The 16505-nt window shown below is 38.0% G+C and overlaps 1 protein-coding gene across 3 annotated transcripts in view; it reads right to left on the bottom strand.

Moving 5' to 3' along the window:
- Nucleotides 1-16505, bottom strand: part of LOC121294319 (attractin-like) — a 136652-nt gene that overhangs the window by 34232 nt on the left and 85915 nt on the right. For all 3 annotated transcript variants that reach the window (XM_041217917.1, XM_041217927.1, XM_041217935.1), the window contains 2 exons: nt 14985-15046; nt 921-999 (listed from right to left, as the gene is read on the bottom strand). In XM_041217917.1, the coding sequence (XP_041073851.1) occupies nt 921-999; nt 14985-15046 (141 nt within the window). The remainder of the gene's footprint in view (nt 1-920; nt 1000-14984; nt 15047-16505) is intronic.

Genomic DNA, 16505 nt, shown 5'->3' with positions numbered 1-16505 from the left:
ACATACCTTTGTTTTTATCTGCAATCACTGGTTTAAATGTTCCTTCATTTAACTTTTTATTTATTTATTTTTTATAAAAAAGAAAAAAAAAATCAAAGTCAAGGCTACATTTCTTTATGTCTGTTTTTGTGATTGAGAAACTGCATCATCCAACTTGTGTTGTAATGAAGGGGCACACTGGTCTTTCTTTCTTTATTCATTTATAATAAATCAAGCCAGTTTAACTGCATCATTGCAAAAAAAAAAAAAAAAAAAAAAACACACTCCAGGCTTACATCTCTGAAGATATCAGAACTAATTCATAATGCAGGGGGGAAACAATACAGAAACCTCATCAACTTCCAGCCTGAAAAATCAGTGCAGATAACAAAAAGCAGGGATTGTACTAGGCATCTTTAAAAGAGCCAGAACATTTTACAAAGTTAGCTAAAAAAAAAAAAAAAAAAAGGCAGACTTTGACCAAAGCAAATGCAAAACAGACAATAGTATCCTCATACAATCGCTTGAAATTACAGCATGAGCAACGTGTACCTGTGGATCTTTATGGTAAAATTGAATTACATTATTATTAGATAAAATATTCTATATCTAAATTAGCCACATATTTAACATCATGCACATTCTGTATGATTCTCTGTTGCTCCTTAGATCATTACTTACTTATTACCTATTTCAACATAAATTACTTCTGAAGACATTTTCTCTTTTAAAATGTTGCTTTATTGCGCATGCATATAGAATACAGCTATTGGTGGGGGAGCATATTCGTGTTGCACTGTTTACTGAAGCCATCACTGATATATTGGGCACTGAAGCCTGTGCAACACTGGTATGATTCCGACACATCCTCAGGCTTGCAGGAATTTTGAAGCTGTATTAAAAAGAGTTTAATGAAGAACACTAGCCTGGTCAAGTCTCACCTCTCTCCTCCGCGATGCCCAGCAGCTCTGTTTGATCTTCCACACGACTGCCGCCACCAACAGCAGGGACAGGAAACAGCTGGAAGAGACGTCCAATCAGACACAGAAACAGTAATACCCTCCCCACAATTCTGCTACAGCTTTCCATTGGTCGGTTTCGAACATAAGTATTAAACATACTTGTCTCGCATAGACTAGTAAGAGAGAAATAAGAACATAAGAACATAAGAACATAAGAAAGTTTACAAACGAGAGGAGGCCATTCGGCCCATCTTGCTCGTTTGGTTGTTAGTAGCTTATTGATCCCAAAATCTCATCAAGCAGCTTCTTGAAGGATCCCAGGGTGTCAGCTTCAACAACATTACTGGGGAGTTGATTCCAGACCCTCACAATTCTCTGTGTAAAAAAGTGCCTCCTATTTTCTGTTCTGAATGCCCCTTTTTCTAAACTCCATTTGTGACCCCTGGTCCTTGTTTCTTTTTTCAGGCTGAAAAAGTCCCTTGGGTCGACACTGTCAATACCTTTTAGAATTTTGAATGCTTGAATTAGGTCGCCACGTAGTCTTCTTTGTTCAAGACTGAACAGATTCAATTCTTTTAGCCTGTCTGCATATGACATGCCTTTTAAGCCCGGAATAATTCTGGTTGCTCTTCTTTGCACTCTTTCTAGAGCAGCAATATCTTTTTTATAGCGAGGTGACCAGAACTGAACACAATATTCAAGATGAGGTCTTACAAGTGCATTGTACAGTTTTAACATTACTTCCCTTGATTTAAATTCAACACTTTTCACAATGTATCCGAGTATCTTGTTAGCCTTTTTTATAGCTTCCCCACATTGCCTAGATGAAGACATTTCTGAGTCAACAAAAACTCCTAGGTCTTTAGGTTTTAACCAAATCCCTTTTCCGGAAGCAAATCCGCCAAACAACACCTTCAGCTGGTAACGATTTCACATTAGCCATGGTCAAAAGTTGTGCATCATCCTATAGACACCCTATTAACTTTTCAAATGAAACCTGCTGAATAATGTTATGTTAACATTGAATTACACACCACTGTAGTTTTCCTATACTAAAAACTGGCAAATTGAAAAATGTGGCATTTAACTAATCTATACACGAAATACTGTACTACTTATATATATTCCGGTATATATATATATATATATAATATATATATATATATATATATATATATATATATATATATATATATATATATATATATATATATATATATATATATATATATATATATATATATATATATATATATATATATAAACACATACACACACAATCCTTGACATACGACACATGGCACTCACTCTTTTGCATTATTACTCTGCTTCGACTTTACAATATCGATACGGCATTTACGACAGAGCGAGACCCAAGTCATGCGTCATGTGCACATGCTCGGTGTCCGAACTGCAGTACCAGTTGTGGTCGCCCTGACTCAGTCTACATTTTTTTTTTTTTTTTTTTTTTATGCATGTTTTTTTTATGCATAAAAAAATTCTTAGAATTACTTGCCTACAGACATTCTCGTTACCTTGACTGACAATGTCAAATAAACTGACTCTGGCAGTTATATGTCTGACATACAATACAAATGTCTTATGGTTTGTTCTTTTTTTCTGCTATGTACTGTAAAGTGCTTTGAAATACTTTTGTATCAAAAGTGCTATATAAATGCAATAAATAACAAAATCATTATCACGCAGCCAATTAATGCACTGCAATACTATATTTTCTGACATAAAAGCGATCCGTCATTTGACAGTGTCATTTGACATTGGTATTTTTGCCAGTTCCTGGGCCTTCTGCTCTCCAAACATTTCCTTTACAGTTTCAATGGCACATAGAATTATCAACGCCTCAGCAATTGTATGTGATTTTTTTGCTTTAGCAATTTTCTGCACCACTATGTACGATGACACTGCAAGCTTTTTATCCACGGTAGTTGTGGAGCACTTGTAAAAGACTTGGTGTCAAACCAGACCGAACTGGGTCACTGGTACCGATTTTGGAGTGAACCAGATGACTTGTACCAACCTAAGAAAATAAGAAAGTTTACAAACAAGAGGACGCCGTTCGGCCCATCTTGCTCCTTTGGATGTTACTAACTTATTGATCCCAGAATCTCATCAAGCAGCTTCTAGAAGGATCCCAAGGTGTCAGCTTCAACAACATTACTGGGGACTTGATTCCAGACCCTCAAAAAAGTGCCTCCTATTTTCTATTCTGAATGTCCCTTTGTCTAATCTCCATTTGTGACCCCTGGTCCTTGTTTATTTTTTCAGGTAGAAAAAGTCCCTTGGGCCGACATTGTCAATACCTTTTAGAATTTGGAATGCTTGAATTAGGTCGCCACGTAGTCTTCTTTGTTCAAGACTGAATAGATTTAATTCTTTTAGCCTGTCTGCATATGACATGCCTTTTAAACCCAGAATAATTCTGGTCGCTCTTCTTTACACTCTTTCTAGAGCAGCAATTTCCTTTTTGTAGTGAGGTGACCAGAACTGAACACAATACTCAAGATGAGGTCTTACTAATGCATTGTACAGTTTTAACATTGCTTCCCTTGATTTAAATTCAACACTTTTCACAATGTATCCAAGCATCTTGTTGGCCTTTTTTATAGCTTCCGCACATTGTATAGATGAAGACATTTCTGAGTCAACAAAAACTCCTAGGTCTTTTTCATAGAGTCCTTCTTCAATTTCAGTATCTCCCATATGATATTTATAATGCACATTTTTATTTCCTGCATGCAGTACCTTACACTTTTCTCTATTCAGTGTCATTTGCCATGTGTCTGCCCAGTTCTGCATCTTGTCTAGATCATTTTGAATGACCTTTGCTGCTGCTACTCCTCCTATTTTTGTGTCGTCTGCGAATTTAACAAGTTTGCTTACTATACCAGAACCTAAATCATTAATGTAGATTAGGAATAGCAGAGGACCTAATACTGATCCCTGTGGTACTCCACTGGTTACTCCCTAATCCATGTACATGTGTTTCCTTGAATCCCTACTGCGTTCAGTTTGAGAATTAATCTTTTATGCAGGACTTTGTCAAAAGCTTTCTGGAAATCTAAATAAACCATGTCATATGCTTTGCAATTATCCATTATCGATGCTGCATCCTGTGACAGAGATCGAATGACGCTTGGTGTTAGATCTCCTTCCCGTCCGGTGAGGGCACTAGAAAGAAGGAACAGAGTAACCTTAAACAAATGGCAAGACAATTTATTCCGAAGGGTAGGTGGAAGTCGGCCATTTAGGAAAGGGATGGAGCTACAGCACCCAAGCTCACTGACCCGGACGGTAAACGGCGTGGCATCTGAGGATTGGAGGAGCGGATGCACTCGTTAACCTAGGGGTCATGGGCGAGGGTATAAATAGGGGGGCGTGGCTTTGTGATCTGTTCCTTTGCAGATGGTTATGCTAAATAACCCAGAAGGAGCCCGTTTGTATAACGAAACCGTGAGCGTCCTGCTTGTTTGTGTATTAACACTGTTTGTCTTGTGTTGTTTTCACTAAGACTACTGAGCACGATCCGGAGCTGCAGCCGCAGGCCAGCGTAAAACCCGGATATCACCACTCACCTTTCCACTACAGGAACCGTCTCCTTTGCACCACGAGCACCAAAATCACGCACTGTCGGAATTGTGTCTGTTTTGTGTGGGTGAAAGAACTGGCCTTTGGGTTACGGGTCAAACCTGTGGGATTATAAATTAGAAGTGATACACGCCGCTGTACCACTTCCAACATTATTATTATTTGCAGGTTTGCTATAAGGCTCTGGACAATTAATTCATTTAATAAACACCCTTGCACCTGTATATCATCGTCTGTGTCATTTATGCACTCTGCACTGCATTCATCTGCACGTATTCACCACTTTGCCACAATCCTCAAAAAAATCAAGCAGGTTAGTTAGACATGATCTCCCTTTCTTAAAACCATGTTGACTGTCTCCTAGTATACTGTTACCATATAGGTAATTTTCCATTTTGGATCTTATTATAGTTTCCATAAGTTTACATATAATAGAAGTCAGGCTTATTGGTCTGTAGTTACCTGGTTCAGTTTTGTTTCCCTTTTTGTGGATCAGTATTACGTTTGCAATTTTCCAGTTTGTCGGTACAACCCCTGTGTCAAGAGACTGTTGCATGATCTTGGTTAGCAGTTTGTAAATAACTTCTTTCATTTCTTTGAGTACTATTGGGAGGATCTCATCCAACCAGGTCATTGGTAACGACAAGGTTACAGGTTCTGGTACCGGCAGAGTGAGTCACTGGTACCGGGCTGGTACCAGGACAAGTGGCGTGCAGGTAAAGACCTGAAAGAGAAAATGACGCTGGGCCTTACTGCATCACTCGTATTTATCTCCTGGCAAGAGACGATATCTGACGCATACAGGTCTCTTAAAGGAGCAGCTTTGATACAAGTGCTTAAGTAATTTGGGCTATAGGAGATTATATCCTATAAGTAATGGTTACATTTCGTACTGAAAAGGGAACCTGATACACTCATCACTCAGTGTTTTCACATGCACAGGAACTAAATCATTTCCAATCTCCATAAACTCCTCTCTGCTCTCCTGGTTCTACATGGTATGCAATCATTATCTCCAATATCATTCTCAAAACCCAAGATCTCACTTCATCTTACCAACACTTCTTGCCTCTAGACCTATATCGAATCAGAAGACAAGGAGGGATTGTGTGTGGCTTCTCCATTAGGGGAAACTGCAGTTTGACACACATTTTCATAGCAAACTTTTCTCTTTGTTGTTTGGTTACTTTTTTTTTTTTTCTCCTACCATGTCCTTAGGTGTCTTATATCCTAAATCTGCATTGATACATACTGTAATTGCAATAAACCCCACCTCTTCCTGCTGATTTATGACACAACCACCCCCCCCTCTTTCTGTGCACTTAAAGCACTCAGTTTTCTTTTACTCTTACTCTGGTGGGCATTAACTCCCCTTCATACAACTCTGACAATTAAGCCATTTGGATAAAAGGGATTATGTTCTATTCTACTTCACCGCCGGGACAAGTTCACCGCTGGACGCTTTACCAGGGAACATGGTGTACAGCTACAGCGGTAATGATTTTACTTTAAACTTCACACACCACCTGCATATTAAAAGGGGAGTGTCATTTTCTGATTCCTGGTCTCTGCACTGTAGAAGTCAATACATCCAATTACACTTTCAGAACTCTCCTGACCCCCAAAGGCATGTTAAAGTAGGCCACGGCATATGAAAAGCAAAGAAACCATGAAACTCTGCAAAAAGTTAGTTGCAAAGAACTGACTGTTGCTAAGAGATTTAAGTAGGACAAGTGGTTTTGTTCCAGATCATTTCATTTCTAATATTTGTCTAATTTCTCTAACTTGATACACTATTGATTGACAGGGTAGGTAATTTTTCCAGGATTATGGCAAATACATTTATTCTGGTTTAGCTTGCCAATTCCAGCCTCCCAGAAGAATATTTATAAAATGTTTATGTACAACAATTGCACATATAAAGCTGTTAAGCAGTGTTGCTAGCATTTTTTACCTCACTACTGTATTTGAAAAACCACACACACACACACACACACAATAAGTAATAATTGTGGGTCCATGCCAGGTGCACAAAATTGCTAATCTAATATTCAAGCTGAGTACATCAAAAGACCATCCATTTCTATCCATGTATGTTTGGAATTCAAGCATTAACGTTTTAGTGAGGGACATTACTCTTTTGGTATACGCTATCCCTGTGTTACTTTATATCACAAGGTCACTACCGCCGAAGTAGTGGAAATACAGCATTTGTAAACACGCAATATGCCCTGCGGGTATCCACTTGAACTCCAGAGCCTGTCTTACTATATAAAAGGGACTGCTCTAGCGAGGTGAGATTCTGCCTCCCTAACACACGTGGCCAGAGCCAATGCAACACTCCCTGTGGAACCTGACAGCCAGGATGTTTCACCTGTCGAGTCGACTGCATGACTCGCACTGCACACAACACGATCATTCCATTACTGGATGAGCAAGCAGCAATGTGACCTCTATGAAAAACAAACAGAATACCTTTAACTGATTCTTCCCCCAACTTGTGTTTCTACATGCTCCTGCTCTTTGTTAAATGTGAGTGGACATTGTACTGGAGTCCACAAACAGTGGCTTTTCAGGAAAGATTGAACTCTGTGCCACTCGCCTGGCCAGCGGTTTCAGTAAAGCAGAAAGGCACAGCATAAAAATAAAATTAAATCACTGGGGGCTCGTTGAGATGCAAACCAACATTACAAAATATCAGCTGTTTAACAATTTCAGATTCCAAACACAGGTCGCATGTTAATGACAGAGTTGTAAGAAAAGACTTGACCCGAGTCGCTGGTCTTCTTCTGATGCGCACAAGCTCTGCCTCTTTATGAGTGAGAGGAACACATGACAACAACTTGGCAGCAGTGTGGAAGGCAAGAGTACCTGAGGTCTTCAAGTTCGCAAAAATTATGGTATAGACAAGGAGAGAAATGGGCACTCTGCATACTTCTTACCAATCAATAAGAAATTATTTGGTGGGTCAATCTTCAATAGATTGTTATTTAAGTAAGCCTAAAACTTAAATGCAGGAGAAAAAATAAGGGTTTAGCATTTGTTTGCTTTAAATGTATATTGATCTAAAGTTATACAACGTTTAAAAAAAAAAAAAAAAAAACTAAGCAAAAGTGCCATATTTTACTACCAAACTCATGTACAAGCTCAAACTTAAATAAAAAATAAAACACGTTTTGCACACAAAATGTACGAACAACTCTCCGGAGCATTAATAATTGTAGGAGGCTGTGTGGTCCAGTAGTTAAAGAAAAAGGCTTTGTACCAGGGGGGTCCCAGCCGGCTCACTCACTTGCTGTGTGACCCTGAGCAAGTCACTTAACCTCCTTGTGCTCCGTCTTTTGGGTGAGATTTTGGGAATCGGCACAATCAACATTGCCAGAAGAAAAGAGGTTGAGGACGGAACTGCATTGTTTTCAATACATTTTTAAGAAGTTTTCTGTGGATTTTGTCATAGTGGGTGAACAGATCAATTATTACAAAAAAAAAAAAAAAAAAAAGTTTCTTTGTGCTGCTGGGGTATGTTGCATGTGTTTATGAAACAGCAGCTACAATACCAGTCTTCTACGTTAGTAGGGTTATTATACATACAGTATTACTGTACATTTGTGCATTAACTATATTGATGATTTCATTCAGACAAACTGGCATTTTATGGTTGTTAAAGGGTTTATGGCGTGATGTGTTCTGTGCGAAATGTTTTCGCTATTTCTTTTAAACGCTTTGTGAACAACCCTTTTAAAATCTGCAAATAATGAAAATTACTTATTTTGTAACATGTACTATTATGCTAAACTCTTGGCCTTTCAAGATACATTTCTTTCTGCAATATTAAGCAAATTACGTGAGTTTATGATTTTGAACTGGAGCATATATGTGGAGTATGCAATGGTTTCAAAACTCTGATTTTGCATCAGTTGATTTACTTGGACTGTTTTCCTTTGTAGCGACTATGTTTTAAGCTTAAAAGCAAGATCTTTTCATCAAATCTCAAATGTAATGCCACACAATTTCCTTTCATAGGAAAGTAAGCCAAAAGGTTATCTTGGGGGGGGGGGGGGGGGGGGGGTATTCAGGGAGTTTCACTGGTGGGACTCTGGCTGCCATTAGTAAAATAAATGGTTAAATGCATTCTTTTGTTTTCTGGTATCCATTACTGTATCTACAACCCAACTGAGCATAGGTAAAAGGGCCTCTGTATGGTCAATAACAAAATCTGTTTATAAAAAGGCTAAGGAATCATGAATTCCCTGAAATGAGAGAACAAAACACAAGGGAAAAAACATGGAACTTTAATGGTGAATATCAGCAGATAAGTATGACCACATTATTGTGCATCTCAATTTAGTATTTTTAATTGACATGTTATGTTCTTTTTACTTGTAGAATGCTACTCTCATGTAAAACAAATCTGAGCTGCCAAGATCCTTACCAGATGTAAAAAAAACGTGATCACGTCACTCCCAGTCTTGCTCAGCTGCACTCGCTACCTGTAAAGTTCAGGATTATTTTCAAAACTCTCCTGCTCACCTACAACGCCCTTCATTAAACAGGTACCGAGTACCTCCTCAACCGGTTATGTCCCTGCCCACAAGCTAAGGTCCTCCGACTCTGGAATGCAACTCTGGAATACAAAAGTGCACCACACTTGGAAAATGCTTGTTTAGCTTAATGGCTCAGACTTTGGAACTCTCTCCCAGCTTTGGTGCGTGATGCTCCCACAGTTGCTCGCTTTAAATCAACTCTCAAGACCCACCTGTTCTCTCTTGCTTTCCATGCTATTTAAGCCTGATATCTGTTATTCGCTTTTGTGTTGCTGCTACTATTTCATGTATTATGCTACTATCATGTACTATGCACTTTCCACTGTATTTAATGTATTATGCATTTTTTTTTACTGTATAGCATGTATTATGCATTTGCCTGTATTTAAAGTATTCTGGATTTTCTTGTTGTTACTGCATCTTGTAAATTACTTTGTGATGGTGATCCACTATAAAAGGTGCTATATAAAATAAAGATTGCTTGATTAATTGATTGACTGCAGTCCACTCCTCAGAAGGTTAGAAATATCATCCTGGCTTCTTGTGTTTTACACAACAGCTCTCCATAATGGATGTTGAACTTACAGAGGAAAGATTACAGGGTTTGAGGGAAGCAGATGCTGAATGTGAAGCCCCAGTGTTGGAGGTTGCAGATGCCAGGCAGGTCAGACAAAGCCTTATGGACAGGGGTTCACATAACTGGGTCGCATGCGGACCAAGAAAAAAAAAAAAAGCTTACTTCGTTATTGTTGTCTAAAACGCAAATGTGTTCTGCCAGTATATATTTAACACATTTACAATGAAGGCAGCGATGGTGCTCTTAAGGAAACTCTGGATTCCAATTTTTTTTTTTTTTTCTAAAGCTACTTGCTTGGGTTTTTTCTGCACTGAATCAAAGTATTAAGATTCTAAATCTGGTCTAGTATTTGATTTGGTATAAAATATAAAGTGATTTTAGTAAGTAATAACTTCCTGTTTAATTTGGTGACTTTTTTTTTGAAATAGTAAAAATAAATGAAAGATTTTATAGTTGTGAAACGCCATAATTGTGTGTTTTGCTTTATTATCAGTACTGTTTATTCACTGCTAACATACTATTACACTGTTTTAATATAACTATTGTTAATATTTGTTTATCACTGAATTGGGGGTTTGCACTGTATTTTTTCCTGGGTAATTGTATATAGTGGCACCTTTGTTTAAGGGTGTTGGCATCATCCAAGTGGAAGCTTCACGGAAAACGACAACTTTCATTTAAAACAACATGAATAGGTAACACATTAGGATTTCAGCCAGTTCACCATTCAACTGCTGAGAACCAGGATTGTCTCGTTTAATCTTGTCAACTTGCATACATACCAGTGTTAATTCCCATTAATTTATATCAGGCACCGAGCAAAAACTTTACCTTAGATATTGCTGGTCTATACCAGGGCTTCTCAAACTCTGTCCTGGGGACCCCCTGTGTCTGCTGGTTTTCATTCCAACCGAGCTCTCAATTACTTAACTAAACCCTTAATTGAACTGATAATTTGCTTAATTTGACCTTTTTACTTGTTTTCAGCTCTTGAACAGTTGCATATTTCAAGTTAGCTAAAACATTTTATAAGTAACTTGAACTTCAGTTCAGTTAAGGGTCTAGTTAAGTAATTGAGCTCAGTTGGAATGAAAACCAGCAGACACATGGGGTCCCCAGGACTGGGGTTGAAAAGCCCTGGTCTATACTGTGCAGGCAGAGGGGTCAGGGTGGGGTATATATATATATATATATAATCTTGTAAACAGGCAGGGAGGGAGTTGAAATCCTCCATGCCAAAAGTACGTGCGCATGCACGTTTATTGTTAATTGTCTTGTTAAGTATTACCCACACCTGGTAATTAGTGCCAGGTGCAGGGTTCATAAAGCATGGGGTCAGTTTGTAGAGGACTGCTGTGTGTGAAGTACCACCACTGTGAGTGTGTGTACAGCTGTAATTTAGAACAAAATTACTGTGGAACCTTTTTGTTTTGTGGGGTAAACTGGGTTTGTTATGTTTTGTTTGTGCCGGTAAATAGCTGTCCAGCTTATTAGAGAAGGTTCAGGCTTGTGTTTAGTTCCAGAAGACATTCTGTATCTATAAACAAAAGCACAAAAAGTAAATAAAAACAATAATTTTGTTCGTAAATAGCGCATCTGAAATGGTGGGCACCCGTCGCAGTCTATATATAGATATATATAGCATATATATATATCTATATATATATAGTCACGATTCCGTTAATTGGTTAAAATCCTCCCTGCCAGAAACGTATTTGTTTAATTGTTTGTTTATTGTTTCATTAGTTAATTATCATCTGCACATGGCTACCATTGTAAATTAGATTGAGGTGCAGGGTATAGAAAGAAAGGAAGCAGTCGCTAGAGGCTGCAGTGTGAATAGGCCCAACTGTGCGTGAGTGGGTATGTGTACAGCTGTAGTTAAGAGGAAGGTAGTGTAAAACTTTTTGTTAATTGTGAAGAAACTGTGTATTTTTGTTTGTTTTGTTTTAACAGGTAAACAGCTTAGCTGTCTTGTTTAATAGTTTAGGTTCCTGGTTATGTTTAGTTAGTGCTCAAAAAGAGCTAGGTGTTTGTTTTCATTTATTATTATTTTGTATTGTTAAAATATTGTGCGCCAGCACTTTAAAACTTCAAATCTGTGTCTATGTCTGCATTTAAAGGGGCAAACGAACCGTGGAGAGTGCAACAGGGTCAGTCCGAGATGCGTGGTAAAAAAAAAGATTTTTTTTATATATATATATATATATATATATATATATATATATATATATATATATATATATATATATATATATATATATATATATATAGTGGACAAAAAAATGGAAACACCAATGTAAAGTCACTTAAAGCGTTGGACCACTATGGTATCCCGCTCTGTGGAGTTCTCTGTGGGCCGTTTTTGATGAAAACGGCTGCTCGCACCACAGGTTGAAATTTGCAGTCAATTGATCTGTAGTTGCTCGCCTGTTTTGCCTTGCACTTTGAATTAATGCACGGATATCACGATCCTGGAGTATGTGCTTCCGCCCACTGTTGCCCTTTGCTGATGATGTCTTTCCCTCGGAGTTCCGTGCCGACATCACCTCAGACACCGTTGCTCGTGAAACATCAGCGAGTTGAGCTGTCTTGGTCACTGAAGCTCCTGCCAAACGCGCCCCAACAATCACCCCTCTTTCAAAGTCACAGAGGTCTCCTCTTGCAGCCATGCTAGCCACAATTCTAGGCAACCAGGCCTGTCCAGCATTTTTATACTTACATATATTAATGCATGAGTACACCTGTGTGGAAGATCTTGCTTTCAATATACTTGGTGTCCCTCATTTACCTAGGTGTTTCCATTTTTTTGTTCACTACCTGTATATATAATGCGCATTAGTTGATTAAAATCGGTAGATTAACAACTGGTAGATTAAACCGTGTACATTATTAAATAAAGGTAACAATCTTATAGCGTCTGTCCTGCACGGTAATACAAAATGTTTTTTTTTATGTAACAAGTTTTCACAGAACAACTGTTCTTTCGGGCCACTGTCAGTCAAATACTGTCAGTCAAATACACAAGACAGCTGAGATGCGTTTCCATTGTCTTAATCCATCAATAAAGCTTTCTGTACTACTGCTTTTATTTGTTGTGAATCTTGTTACAGGTACCCGAGAATACTGCGGCTATTGACAAGTAATTGCTTAACAGGCTGTCGTAGTCAGAAATCAGAAAAAGTAATGACTCTACTTGAGGAATTGGTGCCTTCATCGTGCCCTTTGAATGCCAGTTCTTGCTTGCCAAGGTAAACAACAGAATCAATCAAGCGTTTAAGAACCTCATGATTTTTTCTTACTTGCTTCCTGTAATGCATGGTATCCCAGCACTTCTAATCATCAAGTTGAACATCAGTCTGGGTTTGTCCAGAAGTTGAGTGTTACAGTGGTTCGCAAGTGACTTTGGGAACACTCATGTCTTTATGTTGACTTCGACAGACCTCCTAGATTGAGGCAGCCAGTTCTGTTCCATATCACCTTTTCTATAAGGAACAAAAGACAGTTCCAGCAGTATAATTTTTTTTTTTTTAATTCATAGCTATCGGTAAGCCACGGATACTTTTGCTAATTTGAATGTTGGAAGTGGCGAGTACCTTCCTGTGTCAGTTTGGTATTTGTGGGGTACAATAACTCCCTTTAACAATCTCCAATTTTTCTTCAAAATTGATTCGTAACCAAATCGACTATGATGTCTCCGTTGTCTGATGATTTTTTTTTAATTTGTAAAAAGCAATTCAAAATATTACTTTGAAGTTCTCAATGTAAATTCTCAATAACGGTCTAAAAACAGGTTTAAAACGCACTGAATTGCAAAAGGACACTCTGTACAGTATCTCCAGCCAAGCCCCACCCCTTGTTCACTGTATTTTTCACATACCTCTTTATAGACGTGCATACTGACAAATCCTCTCCTGATCACTCGTTTTATCACCAAACTCCTCAATAATATTATAACATCTCAAAAAGCTCTGCAATGTCTGTAATATTCTTTGAGCTCTGGATGCAGAAGCAGCTATGTCCTTTGTTTATGTCCGTGTTATCTCTGTAGTGCATGGGGCTATGAGATATGCCCTTTTAGTTTTTTTTTCAGCTTCTTTAGGCTCCTATCGGTCTCACTCGGCCATTGAAAGGTTTTGTCTGCGTAGAGAAAAAACTAGAGACATCGGCCTGGAAAGGTAAAATTGTAATGTTGGATCTGGTCCGACACAGGACCGCAAAGGGTTAACAATATTGCATGAAATTCAGCTATTCTTACACCGCTTACCCTAGCATATTTATGTCCTGCCTCGGCTCGCTAATGATTGGACAGCTGCAAAACCAGGGCAGATCTCTGACTTGCCCATTAGTTAAACTTACAAGACCTTCAACTGAAACAGAGACTACCTCCCGCAGTGTATGTCCCGCCTCTGCTCACCCATGATTGGACACATGTATAACAAGGGGTAAATTTGACTCGCCCATTGGTTAACCCTACTCAAGACCGTCAACTGTATGTTCCGCCTCCACTCACTTATGATTGGACTACCGCAGAGAAAATGCAGGACTGGTTGATTTTATTTCATATAAAAAATATATCTTAATTGTGAGCAGTTAATTGAAGCTCTTTTGAAAAAACTAAAATAGTCTCAGTGCCTAGTCTCATTTCCATTATGACGCCCTCCTTCAGAAGCGCTATCATCCTTTTATACAAAGCGATGTGATGATCAATCAAGCAGCTTATTCACCTTATCTATAACCTCTACAAGCAACGCAGTCAAGGCCTTTCACGTGACCAAGTCGCCCAGGAAAGCAGAGATGCCAGATCTCTTTTTAATCACGCTACCTCTCACTTCCAGCCAGCAAGTACCTTATCTGGTTGAAATAACAGGCAGTCAATAAGATCTACTCTGTTTAGTACAGTCAGTACCACAATATATCGTTAATGAATACAAGGTCATTATTTGCCCTGTAATGCTGCTGCCACAGCAAAGGTTGAGAGGAACCAGTGAGCCATTCTTCTTCCCAGATAAAATGAAACAAACTGTGTTATAAAATATACTTAACATTTACATCCATCCATAGGCTAAAAACTACATCTGACAGACAAACATCATAAGTATGACACTGAAAAAGACACTATTGTCAATAGCTAATGTCTACCAGTATTAATGGTAACCGTCTATAAAGCAATTAATAATCGAATGATAAAAGTCAACTTCGAACAAATATCAAGGTTAAACTTTTGAAAATGCAATACTTTGACATGCCCAGGAATTATCCAAAAAGGCACACTTAAAGCACAAGTGCTTAATGTCCCTTGATCTGTCTACTCACCTGAAAAACGTCACAAAGAACTGCACCAGGTCCATGAAGTTACTGTGCTGAGAGAAGGCAATCTGCATGAAAAAACAATGAACAACATAAATACTACTACTACTACTACTACTACTACTACTACTACTACTACTACTACTACTACTAATAATAATAATAATAATAATAATATCATCAGTTTTATAACTTTTATCCAGTGCATTTCCATCAGTATGGCAAGGTTTCCTAGCACACAGGTGATCACTAAGCCAAGCATGCATCAGCATGTAACTGCAGGCGTTGACAGCACATTCTCTTGTCTACTGTTAGTATGTCTCTATGTTGTAGGGAAACAAATACTGAATATGTTGGTGGCTTTGACGTATAAAAGACAAGGAAATAGTGTTGCTATACATCAACATTTTATGTAAAGAGGGAGAGGAAGAGATGTACAAGCTTACATATCTTAGAACACACTACACATGGTGTATTAACTTCCATTAAAGGAATGCATTTTTTATTTATTTATTTTTAAACGCTACCAAAAAAGACATGTGAAGCCAACTACCCTAAGGACACAGGTTGTTTAGTATCACAAGGTATGAGAAATATTACAAAAGTATAAAAACTTTAACACAAGTCCCCCTAAACACATGCATGGAGCTCAAGCAGCTGTGCTAACTACAGGCAAGTTAAGAGGCTGCTCTTGTTCAATAGGCTTAGCAGGGGGTAGCCGCAGCATTGTGTAAAAGTAGGGAGGTCAATTGTAATTTTAGATTTTAATAAAAAACAATTAACTGGCTTTTGAGAACAGTTTTCATTTATCTTAAACATATCTAAAATGAAAACACTCCAAAAAATGTTTAAACATTTAAAAAGGCTTTTTAACGCATCAGAATTAGCTTCTTGTTTGGCAGGTCACCATCATATTTTATTTTTTTTGTTTGTTTTTTTTAAAGCTCCTGTCAGTCCTAAACTTTCATAATAAAGATCACCCATTTATTTTTTATTAAATCAGTTACACATTTAAAAAAAAAAAAAAACTTTACTAAGTGATTGGCAGTTTAAAATGGGAGGATCTAAGTTTCATGCAAAGAAGCAGCCCTCCTAAAAACCAGGCACCTTCCTGTCTGACGTGGGGTTTTGTCATCGTGTTGGCGTCGTATCGATGCAGCCTCAGGTGAGCCTCGCCAGCTGTACGAGCGAGTACTATATTATTCCTTTTGTGGCCAGTCCAAAATAAAGAGCGTACGTTCAGTGCTGCGGAATATGACGCAGCGGCCAAGTCTAAACAGCACGGTCTTAAAAAAAAAAAAATTTAAAATCACCTATTATATAATAAAATCGACTGCGTTTTTTGTAATCAAGGCTAACGAAAAATAAAATAAAAAATCTGATTTTGTGGGGTGGTTTTATATTTTAAGAAATGTTGGTATTTTAATATGGCACGTTTCGTTCTGTTGCTATTTTAGACCTTAGTAAAACAAAATCAACTCAAACATGCATAAATATTTTGACGCGCACTTGTAGTTGATATAATTG

This window comes from Polyodon spathula, chromosome 2, assembly GCF_017654505.1.
Source record: "Polyodon spathula isolate WHYD16114869_AA chromosome 2, ASM1765450v1, whole genome shotgun sequence".
NCBI lineage: Eukaryota > Metazoa > Chordata > Actinopteri > Acipenseriformes > Polyodontidae > Polyodon > Polyodon spathula.
The sequence above is the reverse complement of the archived record's forward strand: the minus strand, read 5'-3'. Positions and strand labels throughout refer to the sequence as shown.